Source organism: Carassius gibelio, chromosome A19 (assembly GCF_023724105.1).
Source record: "Carassius gibelio isolate Cgi1373 ecotype wild population from Czech Republic chromosome A19, carGib1.2-hapl.c, whole genome shotgun sequence".
Lineage (NCBI taxonomy): Eukaryota > Metazoa > Chordata > Actinopteri > Cypriniformes > Cyprinidae > Carassius > Carassius gibelio.
The window spans coordinates 24,121,621-24,140,394 of NC_068389.1; the positions used below are offsets into that span (position 1 = coordinate 24,121,621).

General features: G+C 36.0%; 1 protein-coding gene across 1 annotated transcript in view; it reads right to left on the reverse strand.

Moving 5' to 3' along the window:
- Window positions 1-18,774, reverse strand: part of LOC127935476 (KH domain-containing, RNA-binding, signal transduction-associated protein 3) — a 127,675-nt gene that overhangs the window by 22,877 nt on the left and 86,024 nt on the right. Inside the window, exons 3-6 of the mRNA XM_052533377.1 lie at window positions 12,904-13,020; window positions 8,645-8,791; window positions 7,644-7,783; window positions 6,741-6,927 (exon numbers count right to left, since the gene is read on the reverse strand). Of these exons, the coding sequence (XP_052389337.1) occupies window positions 6,741-6,927; window positions 7,644-7,783; window positions 8,645-8,791; window positions 12,904-13,020 (591 nt within the window). The remainder of the gene's footprint in view (window positions 1-6,740; window positions 6,928-7,643; window positions 7,784-8,644; window positions 8,792-12,903; window positions 13,021-18,774) is intronic.

The window sequence follows — 18,774 nt, forward strand, 5'->3', positions numbered from 1 at the left end:
ATCCCATTTGCTCATTTCTGCTCCAGTCGCTGGGTTCTCTGGAAGACTTCTTATTTTCGCATCTCAAAATGAGAGCTTCAGGACTGTCAAGATGCTCCTGAGGCGTCATTCTCTCAGAATACTGAAACACCTAACAAATATGAAGATGCTATTTACAACACTACAACACTGGGATATTTTTTTGCCTTATTGCTATTTTTATCCATATCTTTGACAGAGGGAAGATAGAAAAATCATTAGGAGAAGAAAAAAAGAGAATGGATCAGGAAAGTGGCATGAGCTGGATTTAAAAGAACAACTCCTACGTGAGCAAATTAACAATATTAATAAAAGGTACTGCCTGAGTGCTTTATTATAGAAAAAAATATATACCATTTAAATAAATTATCTGTTTATTTAATCAAAATTCTGCCATATTATCCATCCTAAAAACCACTTGCCCTCCAAACCTAAAATCAACATACATTAACAGCTGTATTAAAATCATAAATATAAATATATATACTAATAAATAACCTTAAACACTTATGGGGTTTATCTTTTATAGATGGATAGATGGTGGTCCCGAGCAGCTCATGAAGTAGACAGATGCCCAAGACTTGTGCTGGTCACACAGAACTAAACAACATCACACTAGTGGCACTGCAATTAACGTGTGGCTTCTGTCATGGAGATCAAACTGAGACAGGATGGAAGTCATAAACACTGAGCTATCATGGGACTCGGGCCAAATTTGCATGAACAGAACTGATTTATGGGTATTAGGGTAGTCAGACTGAAACTAGGAGGCGGAAATGTGCACAACATTATTAGTTTAATGGAATTTCATGCTCTGTCTCTCGCTTGTTATATGATAAGAAATGTTTCTCTCATTAAATATAATAGTTGATATGAACATAATGCAAGTTTCAGTGGCAGGGACTAAAGGTTAGTGCACATGCTCCAATCACATCAAATTATGCAACATATCAATCAAATTATGCAATATGTAGATGCAAATGCACAAATAAATGCGAGCAGTTTGCACATCTCAAAGGTATAGTAAAATGCATTATAGCATTTGTATAATTTCAAAGCAGACGTTTCGGAATTTATTTGCACATTCAATTACAGATACAAAATCACCTGTGTGTATTTGTGACTGTATTCTGAGCTCACAAATTACATACTGCATGTGTTTGTATAATTTAATGTGTCCATTTCAGGGAGGTTTTCAAATATATTCTTCAATTTGGTCGAATTCCAGATGCTGCGGTTCACCTAACAGGATGCACAATCCACCAGCAGGACAGGAACAAAGACTCGGCTAAGAGCAGAGGAGGGGCTTTTTGCCCGCAACAATCACAAAAATAATCCACGTTTTTCTGGAGGGACTGACTGAGGAGGAAAAAAAAGCTGGTCACAAAGATCATAAAAACTTAGCCTGAGGAAGCTCTCTCATTTTGGTTCGCCTTTTGCAAAGTATTTGAACACCAGGGCCTGGAACAATACACAGATTCTGTTTTGTTCAACATTAAAAACTGCTTGGAAAATGTCACTGTCAACAAAAAGATTTGGGTGTTTCCCAATCAGAAACCCTGGATGACATGTGAGGTGCAGAATGTGACTCCGCCTTCAGGTCTGGCGACAAAGCTTCGTTACAGCACTGCTAGATTCAACTTAAAGAGAGGCATCTTACTCGCCAAACAAGTTTATAAAAAGAAAATTGGGGACAACAGACAAAAATCCAAAAAGAGTGTGGCAGGGAATTCAGAGCATTCCCAATTATAAGAACAATAGCTCCAGCACTGTTAACACTGATGCTTCACTGGCTGATAAACTGAACCATTTCTTTGCCCGCTTTGAGGTTAAGCAACCCACAACAACTTCAGCAACTTCACCAACATCTGGCACCTGCCATCTCACCCTACAGGAATATGAAGTGAGACGAGTACTCAATACTGTAAACACAAGGAAGGTTGCTGGTCCGGATAGAATATCTGGCAAAGTACTCGAAGCCCATGCCAACCAGATTTCTGGAGTCTTTACAAAGATCTTCAACCTTTAACTCACATCAGCCATCATACCACCCCGCTAAAATCAGCCACCATCATCCCTGCTCCTAAAAAAAGCAGTCACCAGCAGCTTAAATGATTGCAGACTGGTTGCACTAACACCAGTAATCAAGAAGTGCTTTGAGAGAGAGAGAGAGAGAGAGAGAGAGAGAGAGAGAGAGAGAGAGAGTGCTTTTGTTAAGCTCGGCCCCAACCTATCCTCCACCATCACGCTCAGCACTGGCCCTCTACTCTTCTCCTTGTACATATATGACTGTACTCCCACTCATCCCACCAACACCATCATCAGATTTGCAGATGATACCACAGTGATTGGACTCATCTCAGGAGATGATGAATCAGCCTACAGAGATGAAGTCCAGAAACTAGAGGAGTGGTGCTCTGAAAACAAATTATCATTGAACACCTCTAAGACAAAAGTGCTCATTCTGGACTTCAGCAGGCGCCATACTGAAGCAGCCCCACTCTACATAAAGGGGGACTGTGTTGAAAGGGTCCACACCTTTAAATCCTTGGGAGCACACATATCCAACGACATGTCTTGGTCTGCTAACACCTCAGAAACAATCAAAAAGTCACAGCAATGGCTGCACTTCCTCAGAGTGCTCAGGAAGAACAACCTAGAGCGTAAGCTGCTGGTAACCTTTTAGCGCTCTACCATAGAGAGTGTGTTAGTGTACTGTATTTCAGTGTGGTACTCCAGTTGCACTGGAACAGACAAGAAAGCTCTCCAAAGAATAATCACTGGCTGCTCCCTACCCTCCCTGGATAGACCTGCTCGCTCCCATTATCTCTCAAGGTCCAAAAACATCATCATGGACACATCCCATCCAGTCACTTGTTGTATTTACTTGTTATATGTTACTGTACAGTCTTATAGTCTTATTCATTGTCTGTGGTTATATATATATATTTTTTCTAACACCAGTCAGGAGCAATGCTCCTAATTACGTTATATGCAGAAAAATATAATGACAATAAATGACAATAAAATTCAATTCAATATTCTTACATCTTATATTTTTTTTATAAAAAATCCACAAACATTTTTAATCAGATTTTTTTGAAAATAATTATACTTATTGAAAAGCATAAGCATTATTGATACAGCCATGGATTGTGCAAATACTCCTCCTTAGATATTATATATTTTTTACCAAATAATTTAGATCAATTCGCAAACATTATTAATCAGATTTGTTTTAATCCTTAATAATTCTGATTATAAACAAGCATATGTATGATAAAATATTGATACAGCCATGAAATGTGCATACATGTTTAGTATATATTATATAATATACATTTGTAATCAGATTTTTTTATCCTTAATAGTTTTGCTTATTGAAAAGCAGATGCATGACAATATTATTGATATAACCATGCAATGTGCATATATATATATATATATATATATATATATATATATATATATATATATATGTATATATACAGTATATACACACACACACACATAGTGTATATGCATATACATTTAAAGTTGAAGACCCAAGGCTCAGAAATATGTTTTGAATTGTCGGCACTTACTCCGTAACAACTCTCACATGGGTCTGCATGTTGCTAAAGTGCTTCAGCATGATAAAAAGCGATGTGGACAGAATGAAACGCTTCAGTGGAAGAGCCTAAAGGCAAACCCATATGTCTCGCTGCACAGCCCTATTGAGAAGAAAAACCCGTGATTTGTGTTGGTCGGAGAAACATCACACTGGATGCGGCATTCGTAACACAACACTGGTGACAATGGAAGTCATTTCAGCACTCGACCAAAGGAGAGATACAGAATCCGCAACAGGCTCTGTAATTATGAGGCTAAACCAAAGTGACAAGCGGTTTTGATTGTGGAAACCGATGTTCTAAGATACAGACTGGGATAATGCTATTATTGCAACCCTCCGCAGAGAGTGAGTCAGGTATCAGGCCAGCCCTTGAGAGAGACAAATGACCGATGCAATTACTTCATATTAATGACTTACACTAGAGCAAGCAGATCCACCCTCTATGCCCCTAAACACGCTTGAAATCAGATTTGGTATCTTTAAAATGTATTTTGGCTTATTGATTTTTGGTAATCTGATCAAGATGTTTTCAAATCACATAAGACATGTGTTCACTCTGACCTCAGTTGATTCCCTGAGATGAAGTTATGTGGCCACGTTTAGGTCAGATATATTAATCATGTATTGGTTTGATATCTTTTCTTGCTCGAGTGTTGGGGGAAACAAATGGGATTAGTTGATTCTTATAAATCCAGACACTGAGAGCAGATGCGACTGGTTCAGCTCTTTAAATCTGCATGGTGAGAGTGCTCTATTGGATTGAGATCAGGTGACTGTGGAGACCATTTTACTACAGTGAACTCATTTTCATGTTCAAGAAACCAGTCTGAGATGATTTGAGCTGTGTGACATGGTGCATTATCCTTCTGGAAGTAGCCATCAGAAGATGGGTACACTAAATTCATAAAGGGGTGGACATGGTCAGCAACAATTCTCGGGTAGGCTGTGGCACTTAAACAATGCTCAATTGGTACTAAGGGGCCCAAAGTGTGCCAAGAAAATATCTCCCATACCATCACACCACCAGCAGCAGGCTGAACCATTGAGACAAGGCAGGATGGATCCAGGCTTTCATGTTCTTTGCACCAAATTCTGACCCTACCATCTGAATGTCGCAGCAGAAATCGAGACTCATCAGACCAGACAACATTTTTCTAATCTTCTAATGTCCAGTTTTGGTGAACCAGTGCAAATTGTAGCCTCTGTTTCCTTTTCCTAGCTGACTTGACTAGCACCCGGTGTGGTCTTCTGCTGCTGTAGCCCATCTGTTTCAGGGATCAATCTGTTCAATGAACCGTTCTTAAAATAATTAGTTTTTTCTCTCAGTTTAAAGAAAATTTTATATAATCTAAAGAACCTTTTTCCATTATAAAGAACCTTTTGTGCATCAGAATGTTAAAGATTCTTTATGGAACCATCAACACCAACAAAGAACCTTTATTTTTAAGACATGAGGGTGAGTAAATAATGACAGCATTTTCATTTATCCATTTTCACTATTCCTAGTGAAATACGTTTTCGGACTCTCGGGACAGTCAGAAGATCTTTCTATTAATGAGGAACATCTTAACACTTATTCGCAGTGATGGATTCAGATTTATCTTCCCACAGATGTTCGAATCATTCCCAGTGTTTCAGGCTCCTGCACAGATGGGTGTTTCCAGGCCGTGGAAACGACAAAGAACAGCTGGCGACTGAGTCGTTTCCTCTGACCCCAGCGCATTCGAATGGCAGCCCCTAAATAAACCTGTCAGATGTGGTTAGATATGGGCACTGTGGGGCAGTGTGCCAACTCCACCCACCTCTCTGGGTCTGCCATCTGTTAAACATGCCACAAGCGAGCCAAAAGACCTCAGAGATGCACAACATCGAGCGGGCTTGGCGAACATTCAGATAAGCTCAATGTATTTGAAGTAGTTGATTTGCAAGTCTGATAAATTAAAACTCAAAGCAGAGGAAATCTAGAACAGTGTCGGAAGCAGGCAAGCAAATAAGACCATTTTTCCACACAATCGCAAACAAAAACAAGTCAATCAAGCAGATGAAATGTTTTAGGATGTCTCCGATAGACGGCCGCACCATCCACTGTTCCCTAACAACTGACAAATGAGATCAGCGTCAGAAAACATTCATTTCTGTGAGAGCCTTGGCGAGCTATTGAGTTTGTTTAATATAATTTATCGATATGAGAAATGTCAACAGTAAAACACTGGCTATTATAGACATATATCATAGATCACTCTTTCCGTCAAGACAGGTACTAAAATCACTGTAAAAGCTCAAACAGAGTAAGTGTCTAGCTTATTCAATACAAGTTGTGTTACTTCTGCACCCTTAGTTGCGCCAAACTTTAAACTTTAAAACGGCACAGAAATGACTTTTAAGATTCATAATATTAGAGATTTTATTAAAGTCAAAGATATTTACAGAGAACAGTTTAGGGTCAGAAAATACTAAAATAATGCAGGAACCAAATAAAAAAGGTTCAAAAGACATTGACATTTTTTTTTACGAAAAATATACATATACATATATATTATTTTCTTTTTCTTTTCTTTTTTTAAATAAAAAAACGTTAATTAAAAGTAAAACTGAAATAGAAACTAAACAAATATTAGATGAAAAACTTACTTATTCTCAGTTAGTTGCCAAGTCAACATTTCTAATTAGTAATTACTAAAACTAAACTGAAATAAAAAAGGTAAATAGAAATGTTAAAAATTTAAACAGATAAATAAATGAAACAACATATCAAAATAAAAAAACTTAAAATATTAAAATAAAAGATAATTACAAATATCATTAAATGATATAAATTATTTCAATAATACTAAAATAACTCTGCCAAAACTGTGGTTGAATCTCTAAGTGCGTCTGCACTGGTGATGGTAAAGTACACAATTAGGTTTTAATGAATTAACTTTTTGAAAATCGAAAGCAAAAGTTGTTGTGAGCAATATTTCTTTAAAAGCATACTTAAATGCCACCATTGGCTGAATACTATGATTTGAGCTTTGTTATTTCTAAGTCCTTCCTATACTATAAATATTCTTTGCCATAGTCCCTAAAAAGAAAGGCCACTACAGCAATGTTTGTTACAGTTACTTACATATTCACCATAGGTATCCTGCACCACTGGAGGGGGAGGTCTGTACCCAGGTGGGGGCGGAGCTCCTCGTGCTCTCTTACAAGGAACGCCCCTTACTCTGCTGGACGGAACCCTGCTGGGCGGAGCTCCTCTGGGCGCCACCCCCCGCGGGACTGCAGCCTGAGGAGGAGGAACACCCCCTCTACATCTGCAGGACACATTTAAATGACATAAATATAATTAACTAAAAATTATAATTGGAGCAATAATTCTTAATAAAAAAAAAAGAACAGTTAATTTTAGTAGTGTAAAAAAAAGTACACTATAAGTGAAATGTTTGGACATGAATGGACTAAATTAGTGACGTCACACCTTTTTATCCAAATATGTTATTTATGCTTTACATTACTTTTGTAGACAAATGAACATTTACTACAGTTTTTATTTTACATTGCTTCAATTTGAAATCTTGTATGTTGTGTTTTCACAAAAAATGTTTTCAACACTGATAATAAAGCTTTGCCATTTAATATGCACCGTTCACCTGACTGAAAGACAGATCTAGTCTTGTTTCTGGCTATCATTTACTAAATAACAATATGTCGTTGATTATATTTCATCCTCCAGTGGAAGATTACTTTGACGGTTTGATTGAATTTTCCTCTCCAACTAAGTTGAAGATGAGATTGGTTTGAGGAAATGACATTAGCGTCAGTCCACGTTGTAAAACATCTGCCAGTTATACCACATTAAACTCTCAGTGGAGTTTAAAACCTTTCCTCATCAAACAGCAGAAAAAAAATTACAAACAGAAAAGGTGAAATTAAGGAGTTAATTTGTCTTGTTAGCACGTTTTCCTGCCGTTTCTCAGTTTTGATGTTTACACTCTTAATGTGATCAGAGTAGAATGGTACGCTGTTGTACCTGTGTGGTCCTGGCGCTGACGTTCCTCTGCTCCGTGTGCTGCTTTTGCCTCTGGCCGCTGGGACTTTGGCATCCTCCGAGCCGCCGTTCAGATACGTCAGCTCCTGTAGCTGAGCCTGTCTGATCTCATCATTATAGTCCTGTATAACACACACACACACACACACACACACACATACACAGTTAATGAGCTGTAACACACAATAATGGTCCACTTGTTTTTCAAGGGGAAATATGTATGCCCCCTGCAACCCCAAACACACACCAACATGTGTTTTTCCCCAAGAGGAAGCATTCTGTATATAAATAGTAACATTTAATCTAGCTTTCATTAGCATAACAGATGTGACTGTGAGTTATTACATACATAAAGTCAACACTGCGCACAAATGTGAACATATGCGTAGTGTTTGATAGAAGAACCAGAGAATTGAGTACATTTGAAAAGCACTTAACTTCTCGAATATAACATATTTGTAACTAAAATGCTGATATTTGACAAATAATTACTTGATTTTATCCACCATACACTAAACATGTTTTACAAGAAAACATTCTACTTCAAAGATTTGACAAATAATTCAACATGTTCTTTCTTTGCAGCTTTATTTTAGTATCATTGAGATACTAGTACGGCTTTTATTACTATTTTTAATGAGTTTTTATTTGTATATTTTCTGCTTTTATTTTAATTTTAGCTTATGTTTTAGTAAGTAGGATAAGTACGTTTAGCAAGTATTGTTGTGTTTTTGTCATTTTTAATATATGTAATATATAATGTAACATATGTTAACTAGTTGCTTATTTGCATCCTTATTACTAGCATATTGGCTATTTATTAGTACTTACAAAGCACATATTAATGCTTTGTTCTACATGACAAATACATTTTTTAAACAAGTGAATGTATATTTTTAGCCTGAGGGTAATAAATGCTGCAATCATAACATGAAAGACGATGATGCTCAGTTTGTGTTTAGGAGATGTACAAACAGACGTACCGGAATGAGGAATTTTTTGATCTCCTCCAAAGCATGTCCCATTCTCGCATACGCTTCAGCGGGCGGCGCAAACACCTCGATCAGCACGTGGAGATCTTCGTTAAGATGATGATACTTTGTCTCTCCGCTCTTTCGCAGTTCTTCTTCCTGTTAATGTAAGAGGTTGAAAAACGAAAGATTTACACATTTGTTAGGTAGAGGAACAAAAAAATATATACCTTTTGTCAAATAAATAAATAAAGTATATAAAATTTGATATTTTTAATTAACTAAAAATGTAGAAAATAATTTACAATTAGAAGATGTTGACCCTTTTCCACCTTTGAAACAGGACTCTGAGGATGTAAATAAATAAATATGCTAAATTAATAAACCACACATAATAATTATGCCATGCATATTCAATTCAATTAAAATGTAAATTCAATATGCAAACACATTCTCACTGGGCAGCGTACGTGTGTTGGGGGTTGTATTCAGCACTGTTAGCTGGCACGAAGCTAAAAAGCAATTTAAAAGGAACCATGAGACAGAAACATGGCAAAGAATTACAGCAGCCCACCCATTCAGATACACAGATGATGCTGCTTTATTTTAAAACATTCAACATGGCTCTTCATTGTAGAGCAAAGCGTGCTGTTATGCGTGTGCTTGTCTCCTGTGCTTCCACTGATGTCATGTGGTTAACCAGGTCTCTTAAAGACTGTTATGCAAATGAGATGCTAATTTCATCCACAAATCTGCTGTTTACTGAAAGAGGTCAGCTTAATGCAGATATGCTGTGGTATGGTGTGTCGGTGTGCATGCACTGGCAGCATGCATGGGTTATGGTCTAATCAACTAGTTGTCCAAAAATCAACTAGTGAGGTTGACATTTACAAGGCTATTTTTATTAGTTTTTTCAATTTCCATTCTTAAAAAAAAATTTACGATTTATTTATTTATTTAAATATTAAATATTTCAGTGGTGGAGTTGTTTTGATTATTAAATCTTAAATTATATATATACACACACACATACACACACACACACACACACACACACACACACACACACATATATATATATATATATATATATATATATATATATATATATATATATATATATATATATACACACACATATACAGAATTGCGAGATGTAAAATCTAAATTATTGTTAAGATTCAAAATGATTGAGATTAAAATTGCAAAAACTTCAATGGCATATATATATATATATATATATATATATATATATATATATATATATATATATATATATATATATATATATATATATATATATATATATATATATATAATAAAACAATTGTAAGAGTTAAACAGAGGATTCTGGACAAAATAAAATGATAAAATAAAAAACAAATAAATGTGACGGAAGCTCAGAATTTGGACAAAAATAAAATACAATTCTGAATTATGAGATAAAAAGTCCTTTTTTTTCAGAAACAAGCTTCCATGCCTTGTTTGCAAGAGCGTTTTCCACATTTACTGAAGAACACATATTTACTGTAAGTTTTCTAAACTGCTTCCAAAATACAAGCTGGGGTTTGGGGTGTGTATGTTTACTATCAACATCGTTTGGAAAATTCTGTGAAATTCGTTTCTGTGAATTCTAGAACATCAAAGAGAATTAAGAGCTTTACGTAAATCTCTCCTCTCCGCTGTGGGAATCTCCAAATGGCTTAAAACCTTTCAGGTAAGTGTTCCAGGTCCAAACCCTGCAATTTGCGGTGCACAATTTTCCCTCAACTGCTTTTCTCTACAGAGAGCTTGTTCACCAAAATCTGACAGTACCAGAGGAGTACAGAAGTCAATAACAACATGCCCAATTAGTAGACAAATCCTTCCAGAACACCCTGAGCTCTGGAACAGCTGACTGAAGGCAGAAGAGTCCTCGTGTGAAGGGTAAAGGTAATTGTGGTACAATTATACATGCACACAGTCAAAATCACCAGCTGTCCAGAAGTGGTCAGAAACCAGAGCTACATGCACACAATCTGAGAGAAAAAAAATTCAGTAACTTAAAGGATACATATGGATTTTCCAGACTCTTTTAAGAAAAACTTAACATGAAGTAAGCCAATTATAGATAATTATACTGTGAGGCTGTTCTGAACATCTGAATCTGTCTGGTTGAGGAGCATTCTAAGGTGTGCAATTATTTTAATGGAAAAGCACAGATAAAGTAGTAGCACAGACACCTTACGACAGCAAAAGAACCAAAACCAACAACAACACTGACCAAGCAAATAAATAATAAACAATACAATAAAAATGACTGATTATTTTCATGTTTTGCCACAAAATTACACATGTGAACAATTTCTATGCAAACCATAGCATAAGCTGAATAATTGACTCCTTACTTAACTATTCCGTTTAAAGGTACAGTAACAAAAAACAACCTGTAAGAGTAAGGTGAGTTTTTTTTTAAGATTTCTATTTTCTATTTCTAAACTTTGTATTTATCAATGAATCTTGAACAAAATGCATCATATTTTCCACAAAAATATTAAGCAGAACAACTGTTTTTAACATTTATAATAATAAGAAATGTTTCAAATCAGCATATTATAATGATTTTTGAAGGATCACATGAAGACTGGATTAATGATGCTGAAAATTTAGTTTTGCTTTATCATTGATCAAATAAATGTAGCCCTGTTTGTAGAAAAGACACTTTAAAAAAAAAAAAAAAACATAAAAAAAATGAATGATGTCACTATCTGCAGACAGTTTCTGGTACTGAAAGCAAATAATAACAAAATATAAAATTTAATTTAGATTCCAAATACAGTTTACACCCTAAAGTGTATCCATTTTACAACTGTACCAGACCTGAACTGAAACCCAAAACCGTAAAATCTTCGGAACACAATTTAAGATATTTCGGATGAAAATCGGGAGGCTTGTGACTGTCCCATAGACTGCCAAGTAAATTACATTGTCAAGGTCCGGAAAAGTATGAAAGATATTGTCATAATAGTCCATCTGCCATCAGTGGTTCAACCGTACGCTATGAAGCGACGAGAATACTTTTAGTACGTGAAGAAAACAAAAATAAGTACTTTATTCAACAATTCGTCAACTATGTATCTCTCCACATCACCGTAGCGCCATTTTGTAGAATTCTGAGGAAAAGTATGCTCGTCGCTTATATTACAATTAAATCACGGATAGCAGATGGACTATTCTGATGATGTCTTTCTTACTTTTCTGGACCTTGAAAGTCTAATTTACTTGCCAGTTAATGGGACAATCACAAGCCTCTCTGTTTTCATTCAAAATATCTTAAATTATGTTCCGAAGATGAACAAAGCTTTAACGGGCTTGGTACCACATTGGAGGTAAGTGATTAATGACAAAATTTGGTGTGGACTATCCCTTTAAGTGGAGTTCAGAGAGAAAAAAAAAAAACTATGGGGGCATTTACACTACACTGTTTTCAGCTAAAAACTGTCTATTCGTTGGCTAGACATTTACATGACGATGGCGTTCTGGGGGCCTGAAAACGCAAACTTCTGAAAAGTTTTTGAAAGCAATACTGTCATCTCCATGTAAACTGTAAAAACACTAATTTGTGAAAACAGTGAAGTCATGCACATGTGTATTACAAGTTCAGTTTATAGGTATGTGTACGACGTCACCAACTACTGGCATGGCATAAATAATGCAGCATGTGAATGGGGATCATTCTGATGTTGTTTTCTGTAAATTAAACCTTTCAAAAATGAAAAAGAAAAACATCAGTTCTTAGTACAACAGTTGTTGTGTAAGCATACCCTTATTGTATGAAAAACATCCTATTTAACTAGAAGAGCGTCTCTGAATTACCTCAACAGACAAAATCAATTCAGTTAGACGCTGGAGGAAGTAATCTGCTGTTTGCCAGTAAACCCCAAAACCCTTTCAGACTCTATCTCTTTGTCCCTTTGTCTCCTCTGTTACTTCTCTCCCTCCCTCTCTGACAGGATGCTGAGGTTGGCTTTTCTTTATGACATCGTATCCCTCTTTCCAGGTGAGTTGGGGGGGGTAGTGGCCCATCAGCAGCCATCAATCGATTCAATCAGTGGCGCAGCATGCAGAAATGCAACATGCTCACTCAAGATCGTTCAACACTTCTCACCCATGACAGCAGAAACAATACGACTATTTGGTGAAAAACGGGAAAAAAATGCCAGTCCCTGCCTTCTATACTCTGATCAATGGCCAGGAGAATAAAACACTGATAATAAGGAAAGAAAGAATACCTTTTCTTTGTCTCTCATGGATCCCTTTCCGAGGATGGACATCTTGGTCAGTGTGTCCTCTTGTAGTCTCTTTAATGAGTTCCCTCGAGGACCCAGGAGTTTACCCACAAAATTAAACTAATAAAGAGAAAAAGAAAAAAGAGTTTTACTGACACTTCATAGTTCTGTCTTCTAATTACCATTCCCTAATACTTAAGTTATGCAAAATTACATAAGTATTTCTTCTGTAAAAGCAGTTAAACATTTATCAAAGCCACACACTGGTATATTAAATACAGTGCTTTTCTTGCCCACATCAACCAATTAAACAGCACTGCTTTCATTTCCATTACCCATGATCCTCTTTTTTTCTGGTCATGCATGCTTTAATGATCAAATATTTCACTAAGACACTGTACTTGCTTTTTTGTTCAAACTATGAATTAGTAATTTGAACTTTAAATGAGAAAGAGACATCACATACATTTTTATATAATGGATGGCACTTTATTGAATTTCATTTTATAGTCCGCTAATTATAAGTAGTTAAACTGCACACACTCACACACACACACACACACACACACACACACACACACACACACACACACATATATATATATATATATATATATATATATATATTGTATTCAATATAGTTTTATTTATAAAGAAATTTTTTAAATATTAAATTACTCTTAATTTATTCACATTTTCAAATGAATTGCATGATATAGAGGTCAGTTATTCACAATTAACTGCATTTACAAATTAAACATGACAATGACATTTTTATATATAATTAATAAAGTTAAATTCACATGCTACATTTCCAGCCCTAGCCTCCGAGGGGTCAAAACCACAATGTTCATCTTGACAGAACTGTATCTGTGAAAGACACTTTACTGAATCACAAGAGACTCGGGATCTAAAACACACACTGTTTTATGTCACATTCAGATGGATACAGGTGGCAAGGATCAAAGAAACACATGAGAGAAGAAGGAGATGGAAAGGAAGAAGAATGGTCCCAGAGAGACCAAAGAATAACAAAAGAAAGAGGAAGTGTATAGGCTGAGGATATGAGATGCTTTCTCTGCTGTTCTTGTTAAAACTCTTCACCTGCGCCTGCTGTCCAGGCTTGTTAGCAATCTCTCCGCTGAACCCGGAAGATCAAACCCCGCCACCCATGAAGATCTTTGAGAAAGCCACAGACACAATCGCAGCGCTCAGGTGACACGTTCTCAAACTTTCCCGGCTTCTTTTTATTCAAAACAGAAAGGCTTGACTAAATCTGACGGCAAAATTCAAATCCCAGAATTAGCAGAAAGAGCTAAGCAGGTACATCTCATACATACTACAATCCTGTTTTACATCATTTACTCCCCCTCATGTCTTTCCAAACCTGTATGACTTTCCTTTTTTTCTCTTCATCTGAACATATTTTTAAGAACTTTGGTAACCAAACAGTTTAGAGTCCCATTGACTTCACTAGTATATCTTGCCCATACTATTAAAGTCATTGGTGCCCAAAACAGTATCCCTTTAGAGTTTCAGAAGAGATCTCAGCTGTCTTTTAAAGATATCTTAAGTGGTGTATTGTTCAGTAGAAACAACTAAGAAAGAACTTTAACAAATTTTCATTTGCTATCTATATAATCTCATTGATCTCCAGATGAAACATCTGAGAAATGTCTCATTTGTGTTTTTTCTTTCCGATGGGAACAAGCTATGATTTGAAAATGCAATATGGCATATTCATCTCACATACATTCAGTTCAAACACCTGAATCTCTGATGCTGGCAAGATCATTAACATATGTCATATATCCATATACTTCGTAAGAAGCTCTTATATATATATTATATATATATATATATATATATATATATATATATATATATATATATATATATATATATATATATATATATATATATAGTACTGTGCAAAAGTCTTAGGCCACTCGTATTTTCACCTACATTTTTTTAAGTCTGTTATTTCTATGTTTTGCTGTAGTGTGTCAGTAGGAAATATCAGGTTACATTTCCAAACACAATTTTTGACATTAAATGTAATAATCCAGTGATATTTTTGTCTGGCAGCAGCCAGTGCTCGACAGAGATCTGATCTCACCATCATCAGTCTGTCTGGAATAACATGAAGAAACAGAACAAACAGAGACAGACGAAATCCAAAAGAACTGTGGCAATGTCTCCAAAAAGCTTTTGTGTAAAAGGCACTTGTGTAAAAATGCTGTAAGGTAAATTAAATCAACATTTGGTGTGACCACATTATGCATTAAAAAAGGCATTAAAAAGCACTTGCACATTGTTTTTCAGGTAGCTTTGCAGGTAGGTTTCTTGAAGTGTCTTGGAGACATTGCCACAGTTCTTCAGGATTTCATCTGCCTCAGTTTGTTCTGATTCTTCATGTTGTTCCAGACAGACTGGATGATGGTGAGATCAGATGACTGTCACTGGAATTTAAGAGCGCAGTATGTTCTGCTGCTGATGGCTATTTGTGGAGTTGCTTTTATTAGATGCCTGTTATTTACAGAGGCTTTTGTTTGGCTGTTCTTTAATGGTGTAATCTGATGATATTAAGGTTTGTAAATGACAGCGTGGGACTTAATCTGGACATTAAACACAACATCAAGCTGTGTGAGGATTTACGGGAAGCTCTAAAGCTCTTAAACACACCCCAACACACAAACACACACACATTAGAACACACAATGGCCTTTTCTCACTATGCACGAATATAGAAATGCTAAAATCTCCATGCCATGTGTGTCTGCCATGGAGAACATTTGATGAAAAGACAATAAATGCATGAACTGTCAATTTAACAAAGGTTTGACACGAAGAAATGGGAAAAAAGGCTTATTTAAGAAATGTTTTCAACTTCAACAATAAAGTAAAAAATGTGTGCTAAATTTTTGCATGAGTGAGTCTGAATCATGTTCACCCATGAAAAAATGTCTCTCAATGCAATTCTACAGGATTGTTTTGTGTGTGTGTGTGTGTCTGTGTCTGTGTGTGTGTGTGTGTGTGTGTGTGTGTGTGTGTATCCCTTAGGTCTCTTAGAAGGGTAGCACACCGCTCTTCTCAACAGCACATGATTTGAGGTGTGGGATACAAATTTTAATAATTACAATTTAAAAAGCTCAAAGTATAAGCAATATTAAAAATGAATCTTGTCTTGGCAAGTTTTATTAGTTTTCAAAAGGATCTACCCAGCTTCTTGAAAACATTACTATCTCATTACAAAAATCGGGGAAGATAACCATTATCTGATATAAACGCACAAAATGTGTGCGGCTGTAGGAAAATACATGTAGGCTTATAAGAAAGGCACGGGCAAAATAGGGCTAATAGCTCACAGGCAAAAATTTTCATTGTGAATTCATTTTAATTGCAGATTAAATCAGGTAATGAGGACAATTCACAGATCGTTTGGCTGATTGTGTCCTGACGCTGATGCTCAAACTCACACTAATTCTTTAAAAAGATCTCAGAGACCTCAGTGCCACTTATTACACTCGCTAATAAAGCTCAGTTTGTTTGGAAAGCACAATAAAGCGTCCGAGAAGAAAGCCTCATTCTCTGTTTGAGATGAAAAAGTCGGCACATGGAGGTTTTTTCACTTTGACAATGAGACTGACCTCACAGGCAGCTGTCAGAGACAGGCACAATGACTGCAGAGACTGCACACACACTGGGTGAGAAAGACATGCAAAGGCTAAAAAAGTTTTGCTAACAACTGAAGGAATAAAGAACCTAAAAATGAAAATTCTGTCATTATTTTCTCACCATTTGTCATACTGAACCCATTTGCTGTTATTATCTCAACAGAAAAAGAAAGGATTTCTGAAGAAACCTTACGTGGGTCTACAAAGAAGTTCATAACACCATTGAAAAAGTGTATTAAAAAAAACATATGAATGTACTGTTTTGTACTGTTCGGAGTTGTGTGACAAATAAACAACATTTAGTTCATTTTTCACTGAAAATCACCCCTCTTTTGCAGCTCACAAAGCTGGCATGCCATGTTGTGAATTTGAACTGGACTCAAATGAGGGGCTTTGGAGGGGGAAATTGTCAGTAAACACAACTGTCTATGAACAACTTGGAATATATACTTATTCCATTTAGAAGTTTGGAATCAGTAAGTTATTTGTCTGTTTTTGTTTGAAAAAAAAAATTATACTTTTATTCCATAAGAGCACATTAAACTGATCAAAAGTGACATTAAAGACTAAAGACACTTATAATGTTTCAAAATATTTCTTTTTCAAATAAATGATGTTCTTTTGAACTTTCGATTCATTAGAATCCAAAAAAATAACTCAATATCGATAATCGAAATGTAATAATATTTCACAATATTACTGTTTTTACTGTATTTTTTATTTAAAAATGTAGCTTTTTTTTTGATTAAAAAAGTACATAAACTATAATAGAATGTAAATTATACTATGACACTATCAAAACATTGGCATTATCAAAGCTTTTGTTTAACCATCCTGACCAAACCTATTATAGCTCAACCAGTTGTGTGAGTTTGGGGCGGCACTCTCTGTTTGACTGACCAATGGCAGACAGCTGGGAAAGACTAGATGAATAAGAAACCAAGACTATAGTGCCAAAACAAATTACACGCTTCACCTTTAATAAGCACTTATAATGCATATTCATTACTCTCTAATACAAAATTGTTCTTTAATCTCAATAACCAGTGACCACATCCTCAACAGATGAAATTAGCTGTGTCCCATAAATGAGGCTAGAGGTGATGTCTGGGATTAAAAGTGTTCCAATCAGATTCATCACACTCACCCTTCAAGCTCTCGCTCTCTTTCTCGACATCCACCTGTCAGACTGGACAAATTGAATTTGTCTTCCCCCAGTAGCTCTCTGAAGCTCTAAACAGCGCATTAGTGTCTGCAGACATCAGAGCTGTCAAAGGCAATCTGTTTATTGTGACGCGGGGCGACGTGAATAGCCGTGCGTATGACATTACACTGGTGCTCTCGCTCCGCTGCTGATAATTGCTTTATTTGAAGTGGCCAATCATTACAGCTCTAAAGCTGAGGGCTCATGGACCCTGACATTCCTTTTAGCTCTGAGATGAAGTTTCATTTACAAGACCTGACGTCCTGATCTTTTTTTTTTTTTTTTTTGTCATCCTAAAACACATGGCTTTGACAAACTTGAAGTTAACAGGAACCGCCCAACACTGAACAGTGGGAGACGCAGGGTAGAACTTGTGCTCATATGAATAGAAATTCACATACTGTGGTATTTATGTAGTACTTCAAGTTACTGAATGATTCCACTTACAAAACTTACGGTACTACCATGGCATTTTGGACATGTACCATGATAATTCCAGAATTAATTTCAGTACCATGGTAAATATAAATATATTACAGCATTAACATATTGTACCATGGTATTGCCATAGTACTTTTTTTAAGGGTAGTTTTAATTCAAACAAAATGCTATTTATATGGCACTCCAATGTGCTCCAGAGAGTACCATAGTATTTTACATATACTATGGTAGCACCATATAAAAATCATGGTAAACTAATTCCAGTATATATTTTAAAGTACCACAATATTACCATCCAATACCATGGTGTTATGTTACTGAAAAAAAAACAAAAAACAAAAAGTTGATCGCTCTAATTCTGCAAACCGCTTCTGTGCCCATGATGGACAGTGGAAAGAGTTTGCTGGAGTTTGGCAGGCAATCTACAATATTCTGTGGTTTAAGCAATCTGCTGATCATCCAGTTAAAGCCAGAGACTCCGGAACAGAAGACAATTAGATTCACAACACTGCAGCGTGCAAACGCATCCTCCAACTTGATCATTCAACTCAC